The 22,023-nt window shown below is 42.3% G+C and overlaps 1 protein-coding gene across 16 annotated transcripts in view; it reads left to right on the top strand.

The window, feature by feature from the left end:
• Window positions 1–16,382, top strand: part of LOC136445956 (histone-lysine N-methyltransferase 2C-like) — a 62,751-nt gene extending 46,369 nt beyond the window's left edge. For 8 of the 16 annotated variants that reach the window (XM_066444204.1, XM_066444199.1, XM_066444210.1 and 5 more), the window contains 21 exons: window positions 177–224; window positions 958–1,071; window positions 1,523–1,622; window positions 1,984–2,051; window positions 2,276–2,591; window positions 2,938–3,175; window positions 3,640–3,809; window positions 5,016–5,686; window positions 6,139–6,237; window positions 7,273–7,494; window positions 8,042–8,256; window positions 8,897–9,140; window positions 9,648–9,757; window positions 10,271–10,394; window positions 11,236–11,398; window positions 11,888–12,024; window positions 12,476–12,606; window positions 13,279–13,447; window positions 14,049–14,239; window positions 14,950–15,058; window positions 16,114–16,382. In XM_066444204.1, coding sequence (XP_066300301.1) covers window positions 177–224; window positions 958–1,071; window positions 1,523–1,622; window positions 1,984–2,051; window positions 2,276–2,591; window positions 2,938–3,175; window positions 3,640–3,809; window positions 5,016–5,686; window positions 6,139–6,237; window positions 7,273–7,494; window positions 8,042–8,256; window positions 8,897–9,140; window positions 9,648–9,757; window positions 10,271–10,394; window positions 11,236–11,398; window positions 11,888–12,024; window positions 12,476–12,606; window positions 13,279–13,447; window positions 14,049–14,239; window positions 14,950–15,058; window positions 16,114–16,206 — 3,732 coding nt within the window. In that variant the 3' untranslated portion in view covers window positions 16,207–16,382. Of the gene's footprint in view, window positions 1–176; window positions 225–957; window positions 1,072–1,522; window positions 1,623–1,983; window positions 2,052–2,275; window positions 2,592–2,937; window positions 3,176–3,639; window positions 3,810–5,015; window positions 5,687–6,138; window positions 6,238–7,272; window positions 7,495–8,041; window positions 8,257–8,896; window positions 9,141–9,647; window positions 9,758–10,270; window positions 10,395–10,976; window positions 11,029–11,235; window positions 11,399–11,887; window positions 12,025–12,475; window positions 12,607–13,278; window positions 13,448–14,048; window positions 14,240–14,949; window positions 15,059–16,113 lie in introns of those variants that run through there. The other 8 variants (XM_066444207.1, XM_066444203.1, XM_066444205.1 and 5 more) reach the window with 6 other exon arrangements.
• The last annotated feature ends 5,641 nt before the right edge of the window (window positions 16,383–22,023 follow it).

The following is a 22,023-nucleotide window of genomic DNA, read 5'->3' as shown; positions in this document are numbered from 1 at the left end:
TTATAAGTCCTAGAATTCTGCTGGTTTTAGGTGCGCAGGCCAGTCTTTTCTGCTTTTCTTGCGACTTAATGTCAGTAAATCGCAACTTGATAACTGGTGCAATGGTAATTTTGTCAATAACTGCGAATTTTTAGCTGCCACAATCATTGTAACAAAAGTGAACACTTTCCGTGTAGAATTCGCGTGCAGTGGTTGGTCTATTGAAGTATCCGTTCAGACTGATGGTATGTTGCTTTCTGGTACATACAGGTAGATGGTGTAAGAATGCATACAAATAGAAAAGGACAACAAATCTGCTACTTGAACTTACTAAGTGGTGATGGAACTCCTTTCGTGGGGGTTGAAAATCACCCCTTATTCTATCATGTGAAGTTTCTGTTTACAAAAGTTAGTCTTGTCCCTCCTTGTACAACAGAAGAAACACTTTCAACAGGCACTGCTAGAGTTAGGCAGGAACTGTTGTCTTGTTTGGAATTTCTTTCCTTTTGTACTTCCCTTTGTACCGCGTATGCTAAAATATAAGCTTAGCATCATAATAGTTGTAGAACAGGTAAAGGCACATAAGAAATTTAAGAAATATGCCAAGGTGCTGGGCATTTAAAATTCACATAAATGTTCTGTTATAAAATGGGTAAAGGTTTCAGTATCTCATTTTTTTATTAAGTCTTCAAAGTTGATAAAATGCTTCAGCGTTGTTGATAGGCATCTTGGGGCAAATGTATTTAGCATATGCAGCAGCTGCTTTACTTTGGATTCACTGTCCTTGTTAGTAGCATTTGCATGTTTAACTGCGCAACTTCAGGGATTTTTCAGCTTAGGTATGACTGTATGAGAGATTCTACGTAGCTTTTTCAAGGTGTTATTAGATTTGTATTCATAGATTCTGAAGAACGTAGTACTTTAATTTGTAGTCTGGCAAACTTGCATGAGATTTTATTGTTTGATGTTTTTGCACAGAAGGGGCAAAACAAATGGCCGACACTGAACAAGAAAAAGGAATGGGATCCCAAGAGCTTGTCATCCCTCCCTCCAGCACACAGTGCTCCAGATGTCATCGTTAGAGAACAGGAGGTAATTGACAAGGAAATTTAGACTTCCAAAGAGCTTTTTCACTCACTTTGCATGTCAATGAAGCGGCATGTGCTGACGGCCAAGTTGGTGTCTTTGATTTGCATTTTAGTGGACTGTAGCTCAAGCGTACACAGCGTTTTTTACATTTTTTAAATCTGTATTGTGTACTCTACTGGTATTCTCTTCTTGGAGTTATATATGTGCACTTGATACAGGTGAAAGAGTCCGAGAATCTCTAGATGTCCGAAAGCTGCGTTCACCTCCATGTTGGTGTCCCTATGATGAAAATGCTCTATTGGGATGTGTTAAACCAGTGTTTGATAGAAGAATTTTACTTCTTTGCAGCTGTAGAAATCTCCTTTCATTCCTTGTCCTACATGTATATGAGCCGTATCAAAATATGAAAAGCTATGCTTCTATCTCACTTGTTTAATTCTCTGTGTGTTTTTAGGAGTTTGAGAAAAGGAGACAAGAATACCAGCAACAGTTGAAGAAGCGGAAGGAGACACAAACCAAACGGGCCTCCAAGAAGCGTAAAAAGGACGAGGAAGGTTTGTGGAAATCTGGAATAGATTCAATCAATTGCTTTGTTTCGACATTGAAGTGATGCTGTACAAGGTATTGTACAGTTGATTTGAGTGAAAGGTTGCCGTATGAAAATGAGAACTTCTCGAACCTGTTTCATTTAGCATTTGCCGTTGAGAAAGCTGACAGCAAAACTGGTCTGACAACAGGTTTAGAACAAAGTTCCAAACGGGAACGATGTGACTCTTAATGTCTTACTGAGGGATGACTGTGGTGCGATAGATGTTAGTTAGCTTGAGGAATGAGTCCACTGTACTTTTTACAGTTGATTTGAGTGTTAAGAAATCATGAAATTGCATTTGGTTGATCTTTTTGTCTTTTTCACAGATGAGATAACAAAGATGAAACAAAACAGATTCCCTTCTACAGAGATGATTATGAGCACTGTGAAACAGGTATGTAAAGCAATCACCACATATCACTTTCAGTCAGCCCATTTCATTCCCTGTACTTTGATAGTTGGAAGCTTGGGTTTTTCAGTTACTTGTAGTAGTGCCTCAGAGTGCTAAGGAAAGTCACATTTTCAGTGTGTTTAAGACATTATGTTATCTCAGTCTACTCCTTTGTAATTTGTGCTTTTTTCAGACAGAACAAGAATTGACTGGTTGTTTTTTTCCAGTTGTCTCTATGCGAGCCGGAAATCAGCGTGAACTTTGCACTCTTCCCTCCCTACGGGAGCGGACCGCTCAACGGAGACAACCAGCTGAAGGGAACGTTCGGACACGCTTTCCTCGACGGAGTCCAAGACTACTACTCCAACTTCCTGAAGAGTGAAACGCTCAGTAACCCCCCAACCCCTCCTGCCTCCCTACCCCCCACACCCCCTCCTCCGGGAATGGCGCGACCCCCAATGGTTAATGGACATCTGCATCCTGATGAGATCCTGGGCACCCGAAGGGCGAAGCTGATTGGTGATCAGAGATCACATGATCAAGGTGGGGCATGTCTGTATTTACATGTAGCTGTAAACCTTCTATCAAGAACATACTGTAAATCTTAGAATGTTCTTGTTGGTTTTATTTTCACGGTTTGCACCAATGTAAGTTTCCATTGTGTATTGTTACGACAGAAGTGACCTCCCAATGCAAAACAAGCACTCTACCCACTAGGCAATTGTATTGGTCAGGAGGAAGTTTAAATTATCCACTATTGGTAATTATTACTAGAATCAATTTAAGGAGGAGGGCCTATTATAAGCTACATATATTTTTCGCTCCTCCTGCACCTGTTTTTTTAATCATATTATGCAAATAAATAAACAAATAATTTATCCCATCTCAGGTAAATTGGAAACAGAACCCGAGCCCAGGAGGTACCAGCTCCTCCCTCACTCCGAGGTCTCCATGACAACGGCAGACGAGCTGATGAAGGAGATGGTCTCACACCAGCGTACCATCACGCGGGCGGAGAACAGTTCCGTGCTGGGCATGGACGGGAGCAAGACGCTGCAGGACGTGAATGTGCCTCCGTCCCTCCCGACCCCTCCCCCCAGCAACCTGGCACCGGGAGAGGCACCAAGGTAAGATAAAGCAGTCTGTGGTAGAGAAAGATTTATGTAAAGCATTAAGTACAGTCAGACATGTCCATAGTCATACGGGACCTGAAGAAAATTGTCACAGTAGCCAGGTGGACAGACTTCTTAATGATGAATGGGGAAATTTTGAAAATATCATCTAAGGGATTACCAAAAGTGGCCACAATGACCAGAATGATGGAGAAGTGGTTACTTGTACAGGTTTGACTGTATTTGATATACTTTTGAGTTCCCAGGTGTTCTAGATGTCTACATCTTGTTCTTCATGATTAGTATATGCATGTATGCTTTAGAAGTAAGCGAAGAGTTTTCTGCTAAGAAAGCAATTGCAAGAAGGAAAAAGAACTTACAAAAAGTATGGAAAAAGATAGACATCTCTATTTGAGGAAAAAGACATGATTAATTCATTTTCAGTGATTGTAACCAGTATCTTTTTCTTCCCGTCTCAGATTTAGCCGAGATGCCACCACTCCAGATAGCATTGTGCCCTCCTCCTCCCCCGAGAGTGTGATCGACGATGAACTCCCCCCTCATCCCCCCAAACTCATCAGTCTGAACCGGGGACCCAACAGGGGTCCCTCCCCCACTATTCCACTCATCGCTCCAACACCGAGAAGAGGTCAGTTTCTTTCTACAGATTCAGCTTTCTTTTCTAAGTGCATTTATAGGTGTTTGACATGTTGCAGTATTTATATAGCCAGCCACATTTTTTGTTACAAATTTATACTGGTGTTAATGTTCCTAGTATATTTTTGTTGATGATTGTTGTGTAATTGTAAGGTATGGGGAAAAATGGGAATAGAAATCCGTCAGGTGTTTGATATGTTCTAGAATTTGTATAGCCAACCTGTGTGTACCTTTTTACAATTTGTAGTTGATTATTTTCCCTAATTATTATTATAGAAAATGCTGTGTTATTATAATGACTGTCACATTAAGGTTTGCATTGTGAAAATAAAAGATTTTGTTGCAGCTCCCTTGTATTGACAATACAGTACATGCAAAACAAACATGGACTAACAGTTTTAATACTTTAGTGTAATGTTTTGCATGTGAAGATACAATTTTCCCCCTCTTCTGTTGTCTTTTTAATACTCACTTTCTTCTTTCCTTCTTTCAAACCTAACTACTTACCACAGCAACTTAACAATGGAGTGGTCCTAGAAGTTTGCTTCTCTCTGTTTAAAACATTATGTTCAACCTTGATGTTTGTAGTAAACGTTCGTATTGTGATAAATGTTACTTAGCATCATAAACTTGGTTTGAAAGTTTATTAAAAAAAAACAACTTTTTGGACCACCCCATGTGTTTATACCTGTTCTTTCTTAACCTGTCCTTACAGACTACTCTGCTGACATCTCAAAAAAATCTGGACTTCCTTCTTGCCAACTCACCCTTCCTAAGACTCTCTCTAAGCCCAAACTTCTCAGCACTCACCACCCCTCCGGGAGCGTTCTACCCGGAGCCACTAACCCCACACTGATCATCCAAAGTGTGCATCACCGAGCACCACAGAACCCCAAACTAACCTCCCAAACCACCCAAGCAACTGCTTTACCTCAGTGCGGCATGCCTAGGCACAAAGGTACTGACTCAGCAGAATCCCAAACCCAGAGGTCTAAGGTGCAAGGGATCCACCCTCCTTCTGCTATACAAACAGCTCAGCTAGCCTTCCAACTCTCCGAACCGGGGAAAGAGCTGGCTTCAGCGTCTTCTTCGTCAACTTCCTTCACTGTTGTGGTAGTGAATAAGACGTTCCTTTTACAGCCAAACACCAAACTCAGAGGTCTCCCCTTAGTAGACTCTCTACCTTTACCTTTTGCAGCCAAACCGGCGTCAGCGTTGGCACAGCGGCGGGAGCACCCCACTCGGGCCTCCGGTCAGCCCGGTTTCCCGTCCAGCCAGGCCAGCGTGTTCGTACAGCCCTCGTTCTCCATGCCTCAGTCTGTCATACCACCCAATACGAGTACCGTGGACATTAGGACTAGCGTGTCAATGCCCAGAGCGACGGACGCGCAGGTAACCTCCGCGCTTGCACGGACTTCGGAAAGTGCGTTCAGCGTTAGCAACCTGGAGCGCATGAGGACATTAGTGGGGCAGGCGGGCGGCGCCCTTCCACCCCAGAGGCCGGACGGTAACATGTCCGTTTCCTTGACGCTGTCGGCCACGGCTGCCGAGGATATCAATGGGATCGTCGCGGCGGTAGCGGACTTGGTTCGCGTGCCGGTGCCGACGAGTTACGAGATAAGCGAAGGGGTGGACTACCCCAGCTCCATGGCGGAGCACTTCAGACTGCAGCAGAGAAAGGGAGACGGGGTCCTTTCCGCGCAAGGCGTCAGTCTTGAGACCTTACTGCAACAGGGGAAACCCAAGTTCTGTCGACACTGTGACGTAGTGGTACAAGGGGACGGTATCAGGAAAGCAAGTTCTGATTTCCCCTTCCTGAGAGACCAAGAGGGCAGAAGTGATCAGGTCAGGACTAGATTTATTCCTCAGGTAACTAGTATTACAGTTCGGAGATTACCTATCTCTGTTGTTTTGTTTCTGTCTGTGGAGGCTAAGGTGTGGAGTCTATTCCTCTCCAGCTACTTGTATGTAATGAAAAACTCTAAGAAGTGCACCCAAATGACCTTTTTCTTAGCTCTGCCTCTCCTTATTGTGTTGCACTGCTCTTCTGATTTCTAGGGTGAGCTCATACTTTTTGACAAATCATAGTTATTTTCTCTTCTAAAATACAAGAAAGTGGTAACATCTCTTTCAGTTTCTTGCATGTGTTTATCTCAAAATTTCTTTTGATAAGTTTTGTTTACAAGCAAAAACTCCTTTTTGTGCATCTTCTTGTGTTGTGTTTGATTTGCTTAAGAATAAGATACAGATAAATCATCCCCAGAAGGTGTTTGTGATTCTTGTGTCTGATTTTGCGATTGCTTGATTGCTGTCCTTCGCAGGATTCCTCTGACTCAGATTCAGAGCTGACCTTCTGTAGTTCGACTTGCCTTATGCAGTTTGCCATCTCACTGCAGAGTAGGGGGAGGAGAGAAACCAAGGTAGGAAGGGTTTCTCAACAGAATTTTTTAACAGCGTAGGGGTCAGATACAGAAAACTAACTATGCTTAGCGCACCAAAAACATAGCCATAAGAGGGGGGGTCCATACATTTGTATATGGCCTCTGTTGGTCAATATTGACCATTGTAAAACCCTAATTCAAATAAGCCCTACAGCATCGGCTATGGCTAAACAGTCATATTCAAGAATGACAGTCTCTGCCACATAGGTCACATCTGTAAGCTGACTCAGTTCTGTTGCAAAGTTCTTTTCTGCGGTTCCCCTTTTTCTGTGGGTCCAGCATCCTTTGACTGTTGTAACCCCAAAACACTGTTTCCTGCATTTTGAGGGGACAATTTTGTTAAGTAGAGTCTCTTACAGCATTTTCAAAAGCCAAATGATTTTCAAAAGATTTATCAAGGGTCACAAATTAAAGGTTCTTCACAGAAAGAAACACCCTTTCAGTTAGAGTAGGGGCCAAAATCACAGAATGGGGAGGTTCAAATTATAGCGCATGGAACCCCTGTGCTCAAACCATGCCAGCTAGAAAACTAGTAGCGGCAGGAAAAGTTTTAAAAGTTTCAGTCCCACACCACATGATGTATAGGATGGTGCCCCTCTCAATTTCTTTAGTCCTTAGGGCCCAATGGCTGTGCAAGGCTAGTCCACTGGTAGTGTTGTGTGTTCAACTACCATACTCTTTCCCATGTACATGTACATACGTTTTGAGTGCTAAGCAGACAAGCAGTAATTAGCAGATACAAGTCTTGTGGAACAGCTTACTCAGGGAATCGAACCTGCAAATCACTGTATGTCAAGCAAGCACTTAACCCTCTCTGCTATTGCTAGTTTTTATTCATATTCAAAGGAGTAATGAGCAAATTTTTTTTAAAAGCAGTTGCATCTTGAGCAATGTGGAGTCCAGTGTTGCTTTTGCGTGCACTGTGAACATTACTGCATTTACAGTACTAAGAAATGTATTCTAGATAATGTTGCTCTTCGTTAATCAATTCTGTGTACATGTATGTCAATCCAGGAGAAAGCAGGGTCTATAGTTGACCATAGAAGCAGGGACATAGTCAGGCCACAACACTCTGAAATCCCCATCCACCTCAGTCCCAGCTATGTCAACAACACCTCCAAACCCTTCTCAGAAGGTCAGGGGTCAGAGGGCAAGAGTGAGCGACCCCGCCTGAAGAGGAGGTCAGATTCAAACACATCCCAGACGTCCCAGGACCTGCCTCCAGAACCCCCCAAGGTTAGTGGAACGGTCTTTTATAGAGGGCTGGTACAATGTATGTACAATTGTTCAGTTTCCTCTACACCAGTACAATAGCTTAATGTGTACCATACTGTGAAGTCATAATATGTTTTACTGGTGACTTGATTTCGCGTTAGGAAGAGAAAAAAAGGTTTTGCTATATTTCAAATTTTGCAGTATTTTAAGTTCACGGTAGCAGGGCAATGAAAACTCATTAATGTCATGATTTTGCGATCGAGAGTTTACCGGTCTATTTTGGAGTACTGTAATTCTTGTTTCTTTCAAAGACTGTAACTTTATGTTCACTGTTTTCACGGTCACCTCTGTACCGTGAAAAATCTGAGTGTTGTTCTTAATGTAAAGGAGTCATAAATAATAATTATTATTTATGATTTCTTCACACTACCGTTCTGTAAATCACTTGGTGCCACCGTGAAGTTAAAGTTAAGTGAAAAGGTCCATTTCCTTACACCGTTAAATTTTGCTACAGTAAAGATAAAGTGAAATTCCTTGCCTAATCGCAAGCCTAAACATTCCTTTGCAGGTGCTAATAAAGAAATGGAAGGGTGTTCGCTGGAGGCGGTGGGAGGTGTCCATCATGGTGCCCAAGTCCACGTACAGACCACCCAGCGAGAAGGAGATCGACGAGCTCATGTCCAAGCTGGGCACGTGCCTGAAGCCCGACGACCTTCCGGTGGATTCCCGCTGCTGCGTGCTATGTGGGAAAGCTGGGGATGGCGACACTGAGGCAGCGGCAAGGCATGTTTGTTTGTTTGTATTTGTGTTGCTGGTAAACCGCAAAAATGGCATTGGTGTGGCGCAATGGTTAGAGCCTTGGATTCAGAACCCATAGGTCCCAAGTTCATTGCTCACTATGCCCTGATGTTGTGTCCTTGGGAAAGGCACTTAACACTACCCTCCCTGGCAGTGAAGTGATGCTCACCGAGCTCAAGTGTGCCAAAAAACACATACAAATTTGGTGGCCAATGTGCCAACATTTAGCACATTTACCACCAAGAACCATACAATTTTTTTTTTAACCGCAAGATACACCAGTTTTTTAAATTAAATACAAGCACAACATTGGGGCTTTACATTGGCTTTAAAGCTCCATCTTGAACATCTCACAGTAAGGCAAACTGAAAGGTTCACTTAGGAAGGCTTAGTTTGGAGCATTGTCTTTATATGTAGGCTCCCAAATTTAAGGGGTGGCATATTCTGAACAAATGATAACAAATACACAGTACTGTTATCTCCTATGAGAAAATTGTCTTTATTATATGTAGGCTCCCTAAATTTAGGGGGTACCATTTTCTGAACAAATAATAACAAATACAACAGTACAGTGTATCTACTGCTGTCTTATTAACTCTTGACCTTTGCCCTTTAACCCCTTCAGATTGCTCAACATGGACCTGGACATGTGGGTGCATCTGAACTGTGCATTGTGGTCCACCGAGGTGTACGAGACCCTGAACGGCGCGCTCATCAACGTGGAGATGGCATACAAACGCGGGCAGACGCTGGCCTGCACGGCGTGTAACAAGATCGGGGCGACCATCACGTGCCATCGCTACAACTGCAAGAGGATCTACCATCTCATCTGTGCCATCAAGGAGAACTGCATGTTCTTCAAGGACAAGGTACAACCTACAGGAAAGATTCAGTTATGATTGTCACCAAAATTTACCTTCTCATGTAACTGTGCATCTTTGTAACAGACCTGAGTCAGCGTATAGATGTGTCCTATGTGGCAGAGACTGTCATTATCATATGGTATTGTTGAGCCAGCCAAAACTGTAGGGCTGATGTAAATTAGGATTTTACCATCATGGCCAGCATCATCCGAAGAAGGCCATCTATACACTTCAAACTCATTTTGACCGCTCAGAAAAATGTTAAAATTGCAGTAGAATAGCAAGTTTGAATTTTTGATTTTAACAGAAAATAGTATTTTGAGCCATGTCACTGTTAGCTAATGGTAGTCATGAAAGTCATGAAAGTTTCTTTCTTACAATTCAGAATGATGAACTAAGTGTTCTGCAGTGTTGTTTTTGTCTATTTACAAGACTTGTCATAAAGGAAGTTGCCACCATAGCAATGTATATTTCACATTTTGTGTTTATCGATGTTGCCCCCCTCCCCTCCAGACGGTCATGTGCCCTGTCCACTCGCCAAACAAACACGAGAACGAGCTGGTCAGCCTGTCAGTCTTCCGCAGGGTGTACGTCAATCGGGACGAGAGCAAGCAGATTGCCAAGTCAGTATCTTTGTACTCTGTACTGCTAAAACTATTGGAATCACTTTGAATTATTGAAAGTTTCTGCTTGTTGTGTTGGTAATACCAAGCATTGTTGCAAGTATGTTTTTTAATTGAGTCATGACTTTTTGTGAAATACATGCTATTTAGCAGTTCTAGTGTTGCCAGGGATTGTGGGTAAGGTTAAAGCCCCTCTTCTTAAAGTAAACAAACACCCAAGTGGCCAACGATGTGGGTGGGTTTCTGTTGTGCTCTTATTTGGTAATAGTATCATGGACTTGTCAAGACTGTGAATCAGGCTCTAAGAGTGTCCTAGTGTGAAACCATAATTCTGTAATAGGGTGTGAAAAAAGTGGTTGGAGCATTGTGATGCTGAACAGTGAGAATTGTGGAATTGTTTGATACAAGTGGCCTTAAACTTTGACCTTAGACACCAATGCATTGCAAGTGCACATGTGCACTGAGAACTGTTAAGTGGCGTATTATAACAAACTACTCATGTGTTGTTCCCAGGATCATGCGTAACTACGGTGAGAAGAAGTACACCCTCCGTGTGGGAAGCCTCGTCTTCCACAACGTGGGACAGCTGCTCCCTCACCAACTTCAGGCCTTCCACACCAGGACTGCCATCTTCCCGGTAACACAGGCTTCTCCTAGGGATTTAAGTGTCGGGGCTTCCTTAAAGGACACCCAAGCATTATTAGGGCCCGAAAATCGGATTTTGAAAGTCAATTTATTTAGTCTTTTCTATACAAGATTACTAGGAGTTCAAACAACATTATCATAATGTAAAGCAACGTCTGTTATGCAAAAATATGACGTCGCTGTGATGTGAGAACTCAATGAAAATCGTGGTCAGAGAAACTAAGGAGATCATTGTACAGTACGATTTTGCACAGTTTTAAAATGCTCAAAGTATTAAGTTATCGCGCAGATGTGCTAAACAATGTTCGTAAATGTCACTACCATCAAGTTTTCAGCTTTTTTTTTGTTTCTATTTTTTTGCCCTAATATTGTTTTAGTTGCCTTAGCTTTAAGTTTAATGTGCTAGATGTGTACATGTGAATCTCCTTAAACACTAGACCTCTGGCTTCAAGTCCCATTCTTGTAGTTGCTAGAAATGTAATTGTATTGTGTGCATCTGTCATGAAGATCTTCGTTACACATGGCACCAGCTTCGATGGATCTTGATCATAAAACTAAAACCTTGTACTTCCGCATTGGTTTTGAGGTACTATTTTAACTTTGCGGTTGGAACAGTTCTGTACAGTTACTGTTACTGTAACAGTAGTTCTAGTACATTCTAAACACATATTCACATTGTCAAGATTTTTTGGTACAGAGGTGCAAAAGTGGCAAAAATAGAACCACCCGAACATTTCAAGACTTACAGTACATTGTACATGTAACTGGTATTTGAGATGCTAGAGATGTCACAGTGACTGTCCTTAAAGAATTGTACAATCATGTACTTTCAGATTGGTTTTGAGGTGACTCGCTTGTACTGGAGCATGCGCTACGCCAACAAGCGCTGCCGGTACGTGTGTCGTGTGGAGGAGAACCAGGGACGGCCACAGCTCGTCATCCGTGTCATCGAACAGGGGCATGAGGATGTTGTCTTCAAGGGGTCCACGCCCAAATGTAAGCTCTATTTGCCATATATTTCTATGTTCTGTTACCAAGGGTGGCTGTCCTGATATCCATCCTATTCTAGCTCTAGTTCATTCCTCTGATTGCTTTTACGCGGAATAGTCTTGCCCCCGTCCTCATTTTAAACGTTTGGTTCTCATATCCCGCAGTATTTCATGGATCAAATATTTCAGCAACGGGCCCCCGATCTTCCAAATGCCTGTTTAAACCCTGTTAACATGCCGTTATGAGGACCGTATGTCTTGTAGCAAATCAGAACTCTGGCCTCTAGAACCCTAGATCTATTTTAGGAAGATGGTCAAATTACAAATCGTTTCTATATTAGCAGTTGACAGACTTTTCTGCATAGAAGTGATCAGAGGAGTGAACTGGGCTAGAATAGGATGGATTCCCAGCTATTATTATAACTACATATGCTCACTCAAAACTATGAGATATGGCATTAGATAAAATGTGATGGTTCCATGGCTCCCTCTGCAGTGGTCTGGTTGAACATCCTCGAGCCCATTGAGAAGATGCGGCGCGGGTCGGACGTGCTGAAGCTGTTCCCCAACTTCATCACGGGCGAGGACCTCTTCGGGCTGACCGAGCCAGCTGTGCTCAGGATCGTGGAGTCGGTACGTTACTCACCACGGCGACTTTTGGGATAAAGATAAAAGAATATAGAAGGCATAGATTGTAGATTGACTTTAAATTTTGTTATGATAATCATGGTGTTGTGCCCAAGATTGCACATGTAGAAGGACCAAAAGACCAAACTTATGTCACTTCTTCCCAAGCAAAAATGATACACATTATGTACCAGTACCACCCAAACACTGTGACCACGAGATACAATATCCTGCTGTCTGCTGCAGTACCAAAGAAAGATACCAGGCGGCTCGAAATCCAAAATCGTTTCCTCAATCAGTCAAGACCTAACCATGTACCAAATTTCAAAACAATCCATCCATACCTTCTGGAGTTGTGCTGTCAACACAGTTAAACAGTTAGAAATGCTACCGAAAACGTCACCTTCTCGGCAAAGGTATATATATATATTAATAACCATGTTGTATCTGTCCACAGCTTCCTGGTACTGAGATGCTGCAGGATTACTTTTTCCGCTACGGCCGCCATCCTCTGATCGAGCTGCCACTGGCAATCAATCCAACGGGCTGCGCTCGCTCCGAACCCAAGATGCGCACTTACATCAGAAGGTACAGTCTTGTGTTTTTTATTATACATCTGGTGCTGTGTGGCATAGTGGCAGAGCATCCGGCTATGAACCAATGGAACCCAGGTTCAATCCCCAGTGGAGTACTTAGACATGTCCGGACATGCACCCAGACGTTGTGCCCTTGGGAAAGGCACTTAACACATATTTCGTAAAAACTCTTGCTATAAAAAAGACTTGCACTTGTTGAGGAGTTCTGGGGCTCCCCCATCCATGTGCAAGCACGTTCAACCCCCATATGATAGGGAATAAAAAAGACCATGCTTGGGAAAATGTCTCTTTTCTGCAGTATTCCTGTGCATTGCTAGGTGGAAAGTAATGAATTTGTGAGGCATGATGCCATGAGGCACTACTGTGTGAGATGTTTTTTGTTTTGCCTTGTTTTGTTGAAATTTATGAAATACATTGTATAGTTGTATCCATGTATGAATTCCTGCCACATGTTTGTCAGTGAACATTACTGTGTGAAATTGATAATTAAGTTTAATGCAAATCATTTTGCACTGGTTTTCCAAAACATAGAGGTTTGGTAGCCAAAAACATTTTTCAAAGGAGTTGAATGGGCACTCAAACTGCTCAACTTCTTAATGAACTTTTCGAAACACATCTATGTTATAACTGTATACTAATGTCTACTTCCAATGTGTTCCCCAAGGCCTCATACTCTGACCAGTAGTAACACGTCGCGGTCGAGCCAGACCACCCTGACAGGAGAGGTCCTGTCTCCATACCACAAACAGTTTGCCCAGTCCAAGTCAGCGCAGTACCGCAAACTCAAGCAGGAGTGGCGCAACAACGTCGTGCTGGCACGCTCACGGATACAGGTAACCACGCTTTTACTTAACGGCTACACATTAATTACGTAGAAGGTTTATCAATTCTTATATCCATGGGAAAAATCATCACCAGAAGTGGTCACATTGGCCAGGTGGTCCTTATGCATGTTGTAGAGGTGGTCAATTAAATAGGTTTGACTGTACATTTAGCTTACCAGGCTCTTGAGATTGATATGGGGCACTGGGAGAACCTTGTAAATGACCGATCTAGATGGAGACATGCGCTGACCAGGTAAATGTAATCAGAAGAAGGAGACTGATGCGCAGTTCAGAACAGAAGCATATCTGCAGGAAACGAACTTTGCAACATAAACAGAACTGACTCAGCCTACAGATGTCTTCTGTGGAAGGGACTGTCATTCTTGAATAAGACTGTTTAGCCATAGCTGATTCTTTAGGATTGATGAGAATTAGGATTTTACCATGGTCCATATTGACGAATGACGGCTATGTACTAAATACATTTTTGTCTTACCTGGGCTGCAAAAACGTTCGATACGGGTGTTCCGGACCAGGCGATAACTTTGGTCGTGCTGTTTTCGTGATGTAGTAGCTTACCAATCTACATGTATGTCCACCTTTACTTCAGGGTCTTGGCCTGTTTGCTGCGCGGGACATTGACAAGCACGTGATGGTGATCGAGTACATCGGGGTGATCATCAGGAACGAGGTCTGCAACAAGCGGGAGCGGATCTACGAAGACCAGAACCGCGGCGTCTACATGTTCCGTATCGACTCCGATCTCGTCATCGACGCCACGCTCGCCGGAGGCCCTGCCAGGTTTGTCGTCAATCTCTCCACTTCAATACTATGCTGCACCAGTTTGATTTCTTGATCCTCAGATTTTAAGAAATAAATCTAAACTCGAATATAGATATGTAAACAGAGTACAACTGTATAAAGGAATAGCCTGAACTTTGGTGCACAAAGTTTCAGGGAGTGAAGAGAGTCAGATGCCAGTTTTCCTCCCAGTCCCCTTTTTTCACCTTGGGTGTTAACTGCATTTTTGCTACAAAGTGTTTGAGAACCAAAAACATAATTTGAAAAGGCCTTATAGATGCATCTCTAGTCTTCACAGCTAAGGGCTATTTCAATTAAGACTTAAGAGCAGGTCTTATGTCTTAAATCAAATAGGGTAGAAAAAAGTAGGACTGGAACCATTCTTATATATGACTACAGCATTCACAAGACTTACTCAAGCAACTGGATAGATGATTTGTAAACGGTCATACATTTCAGGTAGCATGTAACCACTACCTTTGGTCAGTGACAGATGTTAGCATTCTTTTGGCATAATTTTTTTAATTCTCAAAGCAACATTGTAAACACATCTCCCATTTACCTGTAAAGCCACCTTGTTCCTGTTCATTTTTATGTACTCTTGATGTCCGTCCTCTGCTTGCCATGTACAGTTTAGTGAGAGTTGGGAATATTGTTATTCCAGTCCTGTATAGAATGGCTCAGATTCTAAAACTCTGTTTCCCCTTAAGGTACATCAACCATTCGTGTAACCCTAACTGTGTGGCCGAAGTGGTGAACTTTGAGAAGGAACAGAAGATCATCATCATCTCATCACGGCGGCTCAGCAAGGGAGAGGAGGTAAGCTGACATTCTTTCGCTTCGCTATTTGGTAGTTATAGCAACTTACCATACCTTATGACACTGTGCAAACCTCAAGGTGGGTCATTAACCACATATTATTATTTTTCGTCGACTTCAATAATTCCAGTACCCTAAGACAATCACAATTTTATTGAGGCCATCGATGTCTCGAACACCTAGATATCTGAAGCGGGCAGACCTTGGGCATTAATTACCGATGCTACATTTAGTACATCTCTTTGGATTCCCGTATTTGATGTTGCAGTCTTAGGTTACCTGTCAGGATTATGAGAGACTAAGCTCAAACTGGTTGGTTTTCAACAGGAGACATTTTCTCATAAGTATGATGTATGAGATGATTGCTTGACACATTTGTTTTCATTGTAATCTTCAAGCACAGACCAATACAGCAACTGATTGTAGTGAGCAGTTTTGCCTGAGACCAATTCATCTGCAGCTGAGACTGATTTGTCAATGTGATTTGTGTTTTTTTAATGGCACAGCCTGTAAGGCTGTACCAATTTAGTTACTCGGTTCTCATGTTATTCAGGCTTTCTCAAGAATGTATTGAACAAACAGATATGTGAAGTGTGCTTACCTTAGTGATTACTGATGCTGCATTGGTAGATCTCTTTTAAATTTACCCCAGGCCTTTTTTTATGCGCTGCTCCCAGGTCTTAGGGTTCGTTCATTTGCTAGACCCTTGTAATGCCTAGTGGGCAACGATTTTCCTTGCTGTTTCAGTAGCAGGGTATATATTTCACAGGGAGGTGTTTCTAGCCCTTCCCCTTGAACATGCTCAAGGCACCTCATCGAATACAGTGAGGACCCCTATTTTACATCCTATGTAAGCACAGGTGCAGCCTCAGCCAAGATACCCCTTCAAGTTAGAAACTACATGTACTTGGAACCAGGAGTTCAACTGTGAAGCTGCTGCCTGTTTAGCTATAGGGACATCTCTCCAGACCTTAGGATACCTTGCAGAATTACATGTATCAGTTGTTATATGTTCGAGCAGTTGTTTATAATGTTCTTTGTTTCTGCCCTCCCAGCTGACCTATGACTACAAGTTTGACATAGAGGATGATGAACAGAAGATCCCTTGCTGCTGTGGAGCTCCCAACTGTCGCAAATGGATGAACTAAACATCACGTCCTGCCCTCCCCCTCAAAAACCCTTGGAAAACAGTGCAAATCCTGGTCAGTCATCTGGTACCATGGCAGCCGTGTAGTGTCAGAAATTGTTCGCTTTGAAAATGAATGAATTCACTACATCTGTCAGAGCAAACAGACTTGCTTGGTTGGTTGGTTGTTTGTTTGTTTGTTTGTTAAGAAAAAGAAAGCTGATGAAATGACAACGTTTTCCCATACATCCCATTGTTTGTAGTCTGTGTAAAGATCACGATTGTTATCATTTATACTGATCAGACCTTTTATGAACAAAGTGGCTGTGGCCAAGAGCATTCACCATGAAATAGTTAAACAGAATCATGTATTAAAAAAAGATTGAACCAGAAATGCTGCAATACTCAAGCCACCCTGTAAGTAGAAATATTAAGACGTAGCATCTGGCTACGTCTTTGATCCTGTCTACTGGATAGTCACGATTTCTTTTACTCTCAAAAGACGCCATCAAGTTTTTTGGCAACACCTCCAGGGTGTAGCCGTTTTTATTACCTGTGTATATAGTGTACATAGCATATGGCAGATGATGGCTAATGAGCGTGTATGTGTAATTAAATGCAAGGAGTGAGTTAGTTTAGTAGAGGGGATGTGATTCGATGCTGCAGATTCGGCGCGTCCTGAGTATTTTGATTCCGCTCTTTTAGTTAGAAGGGGAACATCACTGCCAAGCGAAGGAGGTTAATCCAGCAAAGCCGATGTGTAATGTGTAAATATGGGATCTACAGATGAGTAATACATCCACTGGTAGTTCTAAGTTACATGTTGGTCTCATGTATTCCATGGCAGTACCATTTTTCCCAATCAGTTCCATGTACGCAACGTTAGCTATTAACTCCTTGATTGATTAACGAGAGATCAATTATGATGCTTTGCTGTGAGAGAAACAAATAGATTTGGACTGCAGACCTTTTAACGCTAGAGGCATTAAGTAATATACTGAGTGGTTAAGGGTAGACGACTTGAAGGAAAATGGCAGCTGCAAGAGTAAAAGTTCTCTCTCGTTTGCTCTTTTTTGTACGGCAAAGACGAAAAGGCTGTGACAAGGTGCTGTAAGAAAGTACACAGAATCATGTTGAGGTGCGGTCTCCTGTATGTACAAATCACTGAATATCAATCGACCAATGAACGACGTGCTTTAGGACCACGTAACCGTGGCGATGAGTCATCGTGGCAGTGGTTGCTAGGCGGGGCTATGCTTCCGTTGCCAGGTCAGAATCCCAAATCGTTGGCAAACTTACAAGAAATATGTGTCCACAGTGGAGGCCTATTTGAGCCTGGTAGGTAAATGACAATAGGTTATTCCGTACATCCATGTATTGGTAAGGATAATAAGATGATCCCATGTATGTAACTGCCTTGTACAAAGAGTGAAATTTGTAAAGACCTAATTTTCAATTCGTACAGTTAGTTGTCAGATCCAGATTTTTGTGTCAACCCTGTGCAGTGTATGTGTTTGAGTATGTGTTTGTAGCAGGAATATTTTCAATAACTTTTGGAGTCTGACTTTTCAATATGCATTATAGAATTCCCTATTACCTTTGTATTAGTCTGAGTGTATGGTAAGTGGCAAACTTTGAAGCCAAAAGGAATTTTGGCTCATCGTATTGCCATGCTGTGACTGAATTAGTACTTGTTTGTTCAGAATATTTGAACTTCAGAAACTGTCCCTATGAATGGATATCCCTATAGTTAGACTCTTTCATTTTCACTCTGTGACAATAATGTGTGATTTCTAGTTAAATAATAAGGAACAGAAAGACTATAAAACTTTTATTTTTGTGGCATAACAATCACATTATAAGCTAAGGTCCGAAAGTGTAATAAGAGTATATTTATGAATAACTCAACGTTTATCACCAAGTATGTACATGTAGTTTAACCAATGGCCAATCGTGTACAGTCTGTGATTTTGGGATAAATTATTCCTATTAGTGATGAGAGTGGTTAATTAGTGACCTAGATAAGTAGGTGTCCACAAGAAGGAGGGTACAGTATAGTGTGTATGTGCGGTATGGTATTTTGCATATAGTGCGCAACCCGTGTATTTTATAATATCTCTTTTTTGGTTACAAAATAAATGTCTTTTTACTGAGGTGAAAAAACGTATATCTTATTTCCTTTACTTTAAAGATTTTACGCAAAACCGTCCAGCTTGAAAAGTAGTATTCTCCAAGCAGAGGTTTCGGTCGAGAGAGCTAGGAATGGCTTTGATTTTTATAGTTTCTCGACCAAAACCTCTGCTTTGAGAATAGAAACGTGGTGCTAGAATTAAAAGTCATGAGAAAATGGTCGCATCAGAGTGAGTTGGCAGAGGTTTCGGTCGGGGGGGGGGGGGGTCTAGGAGTGGCCGCAAGCTTTATCGCCTTCCGCCCTGCCCAAGTGCGTTCTATGGCGGAGGTGTAGGGGGGTAGCTGTTAAAAATCGCGGCCACTTCTAGCCTCCCAACCGAAACCTCTGCTTGGAGAGTACAACATCACCACATTGCTTGGCGGTGTTCAGAAATTATCGGTCCCATCCAATTCAAGGACTGCTCGTAGGCGTTAGCCTGAGTGTCATCCTAGTTAGTTTCAGGGTAACCTGTATTTACACAAGCTCTCGGCCGGAGGTTACTTAAAGGATGGTTACAGGACCCGCTGGCCACTAGGAGCGCGATTCGTCAGGCCTTGGTCAGGCTAGTTTCAGGGCTCCCATACTCTACCTTCGCAAGTATGGGAGCCCTGGAACCAACTACAATGGCACCCAGACTACGTATAGGCGTAAACAAATTTCAATTTGTACCACAGAAACTTAAAAAGCAGTGAGAAGAATGACATTCAGCTTTTGTTTGTACCCTAAACCCACTTGATAGTTTGGGAGGCGAAAAGTAATAAGGCATACTGTACATCAAGAAAGGCCTATGACAGTTGACCGATCCTTACGAATCTGTTTAGCGATTAAGATCAGGGAGGTTGGAACGAAAAACCCGGCTCAACCTTTGAGCCGAATCACACAATATCTGAGGAGTCGTGCAAGCCAAAGTCGTCGAGTGCTATAGTGTATCATTAGTGAATGTTAGACATCTAGGTAAACAATATTAAGAGGTAAACCAATCTCTACAACAGGATAAGATGCTAAGATTACTTCCGAAGTTTTCGAGTGACATCCATCACTCTTCTTCAGCGAATTAACTCGCAGAACGAATCAATACTGTCTAGAACATAACTTGTAACTGGAAAAAAAACAGTTGAACAAATTTATCATCACTCGCAACGGTCGCATGTAAACCGGTTGACTTGCTGAACCGTTTTTTTTTTCAGTTACACATTAAGTACTTGTCTAGTATTAACTCGTTCTGCAAGTTCATTTTATCACTGATAAAGAAGAGTGATGGATGTCACTCAAAACGTCAAGAAGTGATATCTGAATCTTATCCAGATGTAGACTTTGATTTGTCTTCACAGGAAAACACACTGAGTTACATACTTCGCATGTGAACCACCTCGGCAAACGTCAAACATACATGAACGCCCACGAAGAGCTTTGTTCTTAGACACATTACATAACACGAATGAAAGGCCCGCGGATTGTCTGCCTATATATAACCGCCTTGGTCTCCAAGCAGATATAAGGATCCGTCAATATATGTCTTTCTAGCTGCACAAGTTTAACTTTTCGCCTCCCCAACTATCAGGAAGAGTGGGGGTTCAAAGAAAAGCTGAATTTCATACCTCTCACTGCTTTTAATGGTTTTGTGTTCAAATTTGTCTTCAAACAGTTCAATCTACTTTGCATGGAGACCGCCTCGACCTATCTGCACGCCCACGACGTGATTTGTCCTTGGCCTTAAGAGTAGACTGCTTACCTTACATGAATAAGGCCTGCGGACCTCGCACGCACCCGTGAATTCTGTATTTTCAATTCTAGCTTCTTTCTTGTTTTCGTGAGATGTACAACAGACTAATCTTCTATTTCAAATCTTCGCCCTTTTCCGTGGCCGTTTCAATGTTTTGATTTTGGGGATGAGTGGCAACTCCACGTGCTCGGAACAAGTTCCAAGCCGCAAGGAAGTAAAGGATTCAACTTCAATATACAGCATTGGATCATGGAGGACTTTCCCTCTAGATTCTGTCTGTCGCAAGGTGCCCACAGTCAAATTCGTCGTGCGATCTTCGCACGATCGTAGTACGATCTTCGCACGATCGTAGTACGATCTTCGCACGATCGTCGTACGATCTACGTATCGTACAAATTTGAGGTAGCTGTCTTGTTACGGGAAATGTTGTCTTAGATCCTTGTCAGAAGTTGGTTCTTTCACAGCCTGCTTCAAGTCTATTTAGTAGTGCACAATTTTAACTCATCGATATCGATGGTTCCTAGAGCTAGAGGCTAGGGACGTGGGATAGAAAAAAGTACAAGACACGTAGAAACTCAGGAAAGGGACACAAAATAAACCCTACCGTTACATCTGCTTGGAGATATCAGGAGCCTTTGGCCTAGGGAAAAATGTTGTGTTTATGATAATAATAGTAGTAATGGTTTATTCGTCAAAATCGGTACAGTTTTTGATATCCGTCCTGAAAAAAAAATGGTCTGTAGTTAGAGATTCTCTCCTTTTTTTTCAATTTGGCTTAGAGGTGCTTTGGCGGGCCCAGTCTGCTGTCTGCTATATTGACCCGTTTCTATCAGCCTGTCTTGTTAGCTTGCATAGAGAGTTTAGCGATCTGATTAAGCCAAGCCCGTAAAGCCACCCCGGAGCGGGCTAATCTGTCTGGGCGGGCGGGCATCACTCCCAGCGCCGTAGAGATACGGGGAGCTTCCGATGGTATGGTTTTCAGGCTACTTGGCTACAGCCCTCGTCAGAACACAATGACATAGCTGTCACTGTAAGATCAGTTCGCCCCGGGTATGCGTCGACTCCCCCGCAACAGACTAATACAATTTTCTGTTTCGATTTCAAAGGTTGTTTTGAAATGAATTTTTCAAAGTTTGAGATTATCCTCGGACTCATTCGTTCGCTGCGCGGATGTTATCACGTGACTGCACGTATATGCACAGACGTATATGATATATTAAGCATATTGGCCCGGGTGGCTGGCAGATAAGTCGATTTTTCTTATGATCATCTCTACAATCTGACTCGCAAAACAGGTAAGCCGTTTTAACTATTTTCCTTACATGACATTTTAGACATGATATTTTATTTGAGGTTCTGTGGTGTCGCTGTATTCGTTATTTTGTTCTACAGCCGTTTCATAATTTTCCAGTCCTTTTGAGTCTCGATCAGAAACAGGATATATATTCGTGGCATTACTGACTAAAATTTGCGAAGAGGACATCAAATTATAGTACAGCAAAGATATGAGCAACTTGTTCTTCTGACTTAAGCGAGAAGTGTTTTTCACATGATGGGCTTGAAAAAAAAGATTTACGTGCTCGAGAGTTCTTGCTGACAGCGAAATTGGTCTACGTTTTGTGTCGACCTTGTCACCTTTCTATCGCACATGAAATAAAACATTTCCTTTGCAAAACATCTCATGCCGGCAAAGGCCCTCACCGCTTTTTTGAAGATCAAAATCTACTTTATCATAAAGATCAAGAGAGAAAAGCAATCTAACTGCGTTCAATGTCGCTTCATTCAGTTCTGCTACTAGTACTGAAGGAAATCTTACTGTCGCCTGAGAACAAATAGGAAATGACTTTAATACCATCTCTTCAATTTCGTTTTGTATCCGGACAGTTTTTGAATGAAATCACCTTGTGTGTGCACCTTATTTATGGCCAGCAAAATGTCCCACTGAA

Source organism: Branchiostoma lanceolatum, chromosome 12, assembly GCF_035083965.1.
Source record: "Branchiostoma lanceolatum isolate klBraLanc5 chromosome 12, klBraLanc5.hap2, whole genome shotgun sequence".
NCBI lineage: Eukaryota > Metazoa > Chordata > Leptocardii > Amphioxiformes > Branchiostomatidae > Branchiostoma > Branchiostoma lanceolatum.
Note: the sequence above shows the minus strand (reverse complement) of the source record. Positions and strands in the feature narration are given on the sequence as shown.